The sequence below is a fragment of the Nicotiana sylvestris genome, chromosome 1 (assembly GCF_000393655.2).
Source record: "Nicotiana sylvestris chromosome 1, ASM39365v2, whole genome shotgun sequence".
NCBI lineage: Eukaryota > Viridiplantae > Streptophyta > Magnoliopsida > Solanales > Solanaceae > Nicotiana > Nicotiana sylvestris.
In genome coordinates this window covers 134,684,460-134,690,866 of record NC_091057.1, presented here as the reverse complement: position 1 = coordinate 134,690,866, position 6,407 = coordinate 134,684,460, and the positions used below count along the sequence as shown (strand labels likewise).

Genomic DNA, 6,407 nt, shown 5'->3' with positions numbered 1-6,407 from the left:
ATTCTAAAAATGATGCAAGCGGGGCAATCTGTTGTCAATGCGGGCCCAGGCTCAACGTGTATGGCATAAACTAGACCTGGGCCATCTTATTCACATGTTACTACCTAGTTACATTATACTAAGCATACTCACAGTTTGTCAAATTAAAAAAAAACTTAGCAATCTAATTTTAATTCTAAACCATTTACATGCTGAAATTAACCAATATTATTTATCTAAACAATATTCCTACCAAGTTCCGAAATGGTCTATTCGTTTGATTTTTAACTAGACGGAGTTACTACACCATTTATTTATTTTTAGGCAATATATAGATAGTTCATCCGTTAAGCTATCGTCAGATGTTCCACTATATATATTAAATAGCTACATGATTCTGATTTTTGTAAGCTAAATAATTTATATATACAAATAAAATTCAGAATATAATTAAAATAAATTTAGAACTTCAACTCTTCATTTTCATATTCATGCTTCATATTTCAGTTTACAGTAACCAGCGTGTCAGTTGTGTACCTGATATTGGAAGCAAAAGAAAAGGGAGATCAACAGAAATTCAGTAGCATACAACAACAGCAACCCCAACAACCAGTAACAACCAGCAACGAGAAACTAGTGACCGATTTTAAAATCAAGATAAAAATCCAGAAACATCGACAACAATCAACGGACAGAAGCCAAAGGAATCTTTTCAGATTTGAAAGACTGTTCAACCCTTAATTTCTGAATCCGTATATCAGAATATTTAAATTGTATATCGGGTGTATACTATTCTTCTTTTAATTTCCAGAATGTTTTTATTTTTATTTTTGGAGTCTTAGTATTTTCGGAATTTTCTCTCTATCTTCAATATTCAGCTTTTTTTTTATCTCTCCTTCTTCTGTCTTCCTTTTCTTCCTTTTCTCTCCTCTTTTTTCTGTCTCTTTTTTTTCTCTCCTCTTCTTCTTTTTCTAAAAATCTGATCAAGTCCCCTCTTTATTACCATCTTTCAGCATTTTTAAACATAAAACTCACTATCTTCCCACTCATCCCCCTTTTAATCTCACTACCTAATGTTTTATCCCCCACTATATTAAACAAATACTCCATTATATCTTGTCCCCCATGCTTATATTAAATAATTGCATTATTCCCCACCATTATATCTTGTCCCCCCATTATTGATTATTTTAATATTATTTTAATCCTAATTGACAGAGCACTCAAAATAAATAATTGTTCAGAATTTTAATTCCAAAAATACCCCTCTGACCTTACTGAAATTACCATTTTGACCCTGAAAATATTGTAATTTACCAATCTACCCCGTCAGCTATAACAAGTTCAACTAATCAATTCTAACCAAAATATAGCAGCTATAACCAATTCCTAATCAGATTTTATGAACAAACTCAAACTATATGATGAACAACAAAGAAACAACTTGAATTATTTTGACTGAACAATGTTTTTACACAACAAACCTATTTTCAGATTCACCAACAATAACAAACAAATAAGTATATTCAAATTTCTAAATTCAATAATCATTTGAACTTAAAATTAAATCTAACAACATTACAACCAACAATTTCTATATTAAACTTAAACAAGATCATGAAACAAACTGAAGAAATAATCATAAATGATAAACAACAAACAAGAAAATCAAACTTATACTAATTTCGGATTCAAGCGATTTAAACTAACACTCTTCTATATTAAAATTAAATCCTTTTAAATTAATAAAACAAACTGAAAAATAATTAATTGAATCTTCAACTTAAATCTAGCAATATTATAATTAAGCTAATCAATTTCTACCTAAAAATAATAAACAAGAAAAAATGAAACAAACTGAAGAAAATAACAAAATGATAAACACGAAACTAATATCGAACATATCTAATTTCAGATCCGAACACATCAAACAAATTACGGACAGAAACAAAACTTAAACCAACTAACCGGATCGGAACGACGATGAACTCGAACGAAAACAAATCTGCCCGGAAATAATTATCGCACCAAAATAACTCGACGCCGAAGACGACCACGAACGGACCATCGAAGAAGATGGTCGTTTGGTGTCGTTTGAAAAACGAAGCAGAAGGCGAAGAGGTGGTGAAGCAGTAGCAGCTGCTACTGCTGCGCATGCTAGATGGACATGGGAGCTTTGGTGGTCATCCATGGCTGGTCGTAGCAGAAGGCAGCAGTAGCGACGATGAAGTGAAGCAGCAGCGCAGCAGCAACGAGCTGGAAGACGAGGCTCTCGAGCTTGAAGATGCAGCCATGGCAGTAATGAGACGATGAAGCTCGTCCATGGCTGGATGTAGCAGAAGGAACAGAAGCGAGCTGGAGCGCAATAGTGGTAACGCTGCAGAAACGCGATCTGCTTTAGTGGTCGACGGACAGTGGTGATGGCAGTGAGATGGTCGCTTAGTTGCTGCCGGGGATCGTTCGGACGTGAAGGAGATGGTGTTGGGGTGGTAGAGCTCGCAGAAGATGAGAGGGATGAAGGGGGCAGCTATGGCTGCTAGGTTTTGGAGGGGTTTGGTTTTGGAGAAGAAGAAGAGGGAGGGGGCAGGTAGGTTCTTTAGGGTTTGGGGAATACAAAAAATGAAAATGAAGAAAAGGGGTTGGGCGGGTGGTTTAGTTATGGGGCGGACCGGGTCGACCCGGGTTGAAATGGACTGGGTCATGGGGAAGGTTGGGTATCTTTGGGCCTGTGGTTTGAAATTGAAGAAGAGGCCCAATTCCGATTTTTTTATATTTTTTGCTCTATTTTCTTTTACTTTCTAATTAATAAAACTAAAATTCTAAATTAAGTTATAAACTAAATTAACTTATCAAAAAATACTAATTAATTCCAAATAACTATTATCGCATATTTAAATAGCAATTAACGATAAAATCGCACAATTTAGACGTTAAATGCTAAAATGCAACGTTCATTATTATTATATTTTTTTTATATGATTTTTTTTATTTTTGTAAAACAAACTTAAATAAATACTAAACGAAAATGCGACATATTTTATTATTTTTTATATTTTATTTTAAACAAATAAACATGCACAGACAAAAATACAAATAATTATACAAAAATACCACAAAAATTCAAAAATTGCACACCAAGGAAAAATTATTTTATTTTGAATTTTTGGGGAGTAATTCTTTCATAGGGCAAAAATCACGTGCTTACATTATTGATTCAGAGAACGATGCTGTTTGGACGTGGTTCTTTGAGCAATTCAAGATAGCATACGGTGACAGGGAAAACATGTGCATTTTTTCAGATAGAAATGAGAGTATCATTAAATCTGTATCGAGAGTGTATCCAGATGTATTGCATTTTGCTTGTATATGGCATCTATGGAACAACGTATATAAGAAATTCAAAAAGAGCCATGCCAAGTTGAACGAGATATACTTCTCGATGGCAAAAGCATACACACAAGCTGAATTTGACAGTCTGATGGAGAAGGTGGAGAAGGTAGATATTAGGGTGAAAGAATACTTGGAGTTAGCTGGATACGAAAAGTGGGCTAGGTTGTATGCACCTGTTAACAGGGGATGAACAATGACGTCAAATATTGCTGAGTCAATCAATGCCGCACTAGTGTCAGCAAGGGAATTGCCAATATACGACTTCCTCGAAGAAGTTAGGAAGATGTTTGGACGTTGGAATTGTAGTAACCACAAAGAAGCTACACAGACATACACAACGCTTGGGAAAAAATACCAAGAGATGCTGACTTTGAATGAGGCAATGTCTATATGCATGACTGTAAGTTTTATTTTAATGTCATTGTATTATATAGCTTAATTGTTTTCTGAAATAACTGACATGAATACATGTTAATACAACTAAATTCAACTGCATACAACACATATTTTATCGAAGATCTGACATGAATACATATGAATACAACTAAATACATGCTGTAAAAATCAACTGGAGTAAGATATCATTGATAGAAATATATGTCCTAATATAATACATACGCATACAACAAATAAAGACATTGCAATTAGAATAAAACACTGATGGGAACTTTGAAAATCATTATAAATACAACTATTCGAATACATCAAAATACAACCAAAAAATCTATATTATACAGATTTTTTTATATAGACGTATTGTCATGTCGTAGCCTTATAATGTTTTTGTTACACTTCAGTTGCCTAAAGTACAGCAGATTTTTGATGTATGTCATTGTATTCATAAGATAAGAGTAATTATAGTTTATAGTCTGCCAGTCTAAATATATGATGTATTCTTCTGTATTCAAACATTTCAGTTGTATGTAACTGAGTAATTCAGCACTATACATATGGTAATTCAGTTATATATGCTCAATACTAATAGGTCTATGTTTAAATGTAGGTGGTACCATCAACTGAATACTTACATATGGTTAACGATGGAGGGAAGCATTACATCGTCTGCCTGTTAGAGAGAAAATATATTTGTGGGAGGTTCCAAGTTGATGAATTACCATGACCACATGTTTGGGTTATATTGAAGAACAAGTTTCTAATGCCAGAAGAATATTGCTCTAACTATTACAAACCAAATTCTGTTGTAATGACATACAATTTGCCTGTGTATCCGCTACCGGACAAAAATGACTGGAATATACCAGCACATGTTGCAGAGGAGGTTGTATTACCACCCACATAGAAAAGACCTCCTGGAAGGTCAAAGAAGAAGTGCGATAAACCTTTAAGTGAATTGCTGCAGCCGAAAAATCAACATTCATGTAGTATATGTGGGCAGGGAGGACATAACAAGCGAACATGTAGAAATTCTCCACGTAGGATTTAGTTAACACTCTGACATGTATTAGTGCTCCAACGATTTGTCAATACTTATAATGAAATTGTCAAGTAATAAATTCTTAAATGCCTTTCGTGAATAGATTATAGATACATTTAGTTTCAGTACTGTGTTGGATACATTCGAATACAACCTTGTCCACATATACTTTGACAATTTGTTATAGACAGTGCCTGAGTTATATAGTCAAAATACATCGGAATACAACTATATACTCGGCTATAATATAACAAATTCAATAAATACATATAACATGATTAGATTCTGCATACATTTAGTTGTAGTATTGTGTTGAATACAATCGAATACAACCTTGTCCACATATACTTAGACATACAATCATAGACAGTGTCTGAGTTAAATATACAAAACTAGTCAGAATACATCGGAATACATCTATATACTCAGCTATAATATAACAATTTCAATAAATACGTATAACTTGTTCAATATACATACAGTTTCTGACTTTGATATTAACCTGTTCAAGCCAAGTGACTGAATATTAATACATACTTATATCCTGTAAGATACATATGAATATAAACTGAAGATTAAGCATGAATACTTATGAACAAAACAATGAAACATAGATTGAAAAGTTGTAATTGTCATACATGAACACTGTTGGTAAAGTGATTAAAACATGATTTTTTCTATCTGAATACCATCTTCACCAAAAAACTATTCAAAAAACAGTATTCACTTAAAAACAACATTCACCTAAAGCTACTCTAACACTATCTGCAACTTTGAATCTGACTCCGTGATTTTCCTAACAATCTTTGAGGGTGCTTCATTATCGCTTATAGCATCAGCGTCTATCTTCCGCATAGCATAGTCCCAGAGGAGAGCACCATATCTTTGACGAAGTAGATTGGAATCAAATGTTGTTTGTGGAATCTCACCAAGAGTGCTCAGAAACTCTGCGTATGCCGCAACATGCACCACGCAATCCCTGAAAAATGTTGATTGAAACAATTAAAAATAATTCATACAATTAGATTTTTAAAATGATACAAGAATGATGATTGAATATATACATGCTCCCAACTTTCTGTTGAGGCAGATTTGATATGAAAACAACTTCAAAGGGATCAGTATGTGACTTGTCAGTGTATGCTGAGTAAGTAGACCAATCTATGCCTTGACTATCTCTGTAAAAGCCACTGATTGATAGATACAGAGGTACAAGCTTAGCTAGCTTATCTATCTCAGAAGCTACATAGGCATCATGACCTGCAGATCTGTACGAGTCATACACTTTGATACATCTCTCTCCTTATATGAGATAATAGCCAATATCCGGTGTAGTTTATCCTTCAAGTTGACTGGTATCAAGACGTTGTCAACCGTATACCAAGGTACATTAGCTAGCGATCTGTAGCCCCTTATGTACTTACATACCACATCCTCTTCTTTGGCTACATTAGCATTACTATCTGTATCAGCATACCTGTCGAAGATTTTAGCGATTCTTGTCTTGAATATTCAATCAACAGTTGCATACTTGAAGTTGCTTTTTTGGTTGTACTTTCCCTTCTTTCTCAGATAGTAGAATATGACGTCAATATGCTATACA

The 6,407-nt window shown here is 33.9% G+C and overlaps 1 protein-coding gene across 1 annotated transcript; it reads left to right on the top strand.

The window, feature by feature from the left end:
* Positions 1 to 3,562: 3,562 nt before the first annotated feature.
* Positions 3,563 to 4,669, top strand: LOC104234867 (uncharacterized). Its single transcript, XM_070153473.1, has 3 exons — positions 3,563 to 3,769; positions 4,373 to 4,429; positions 4,514 to 4,669. The coding sequence occupies exons 1-3, from the start codon at positions 3,563 to 3,565 to the stop codon at positions 4,667 to 4,669; spliced, it is 420 nt and encodes a 139-aa protein (XP_070009574.1).
* The last annotated feature ends 1,738 nt before the right edge of the window (positions 4,670 to 6,407 follow it).

Bases quoted from the DNA above. Each gene is read 5' to 3' on its own strand.
- LOC104234867 (XM_070153473.1), top strand. From the start codon at position 3,563: ATGACGTCAAATATTGCTGAGTCAATCAATGCCGCACTAGTGTCAGCA. The intron at 3,770-4,372 runs GTAAGTTTTATT...GTTTAAATGTAG, and splicing joins CAATGTCTATATGCATGACT to GTGGTACCATCAACTGAATA. The intron at 4,430-4,513 runs GTCTGCCTGTTA...GTTATATTGAAG, and splicing joins ATGGAGGGAAGCATTACATC to AACAAGTTTCTAATGCCAGA.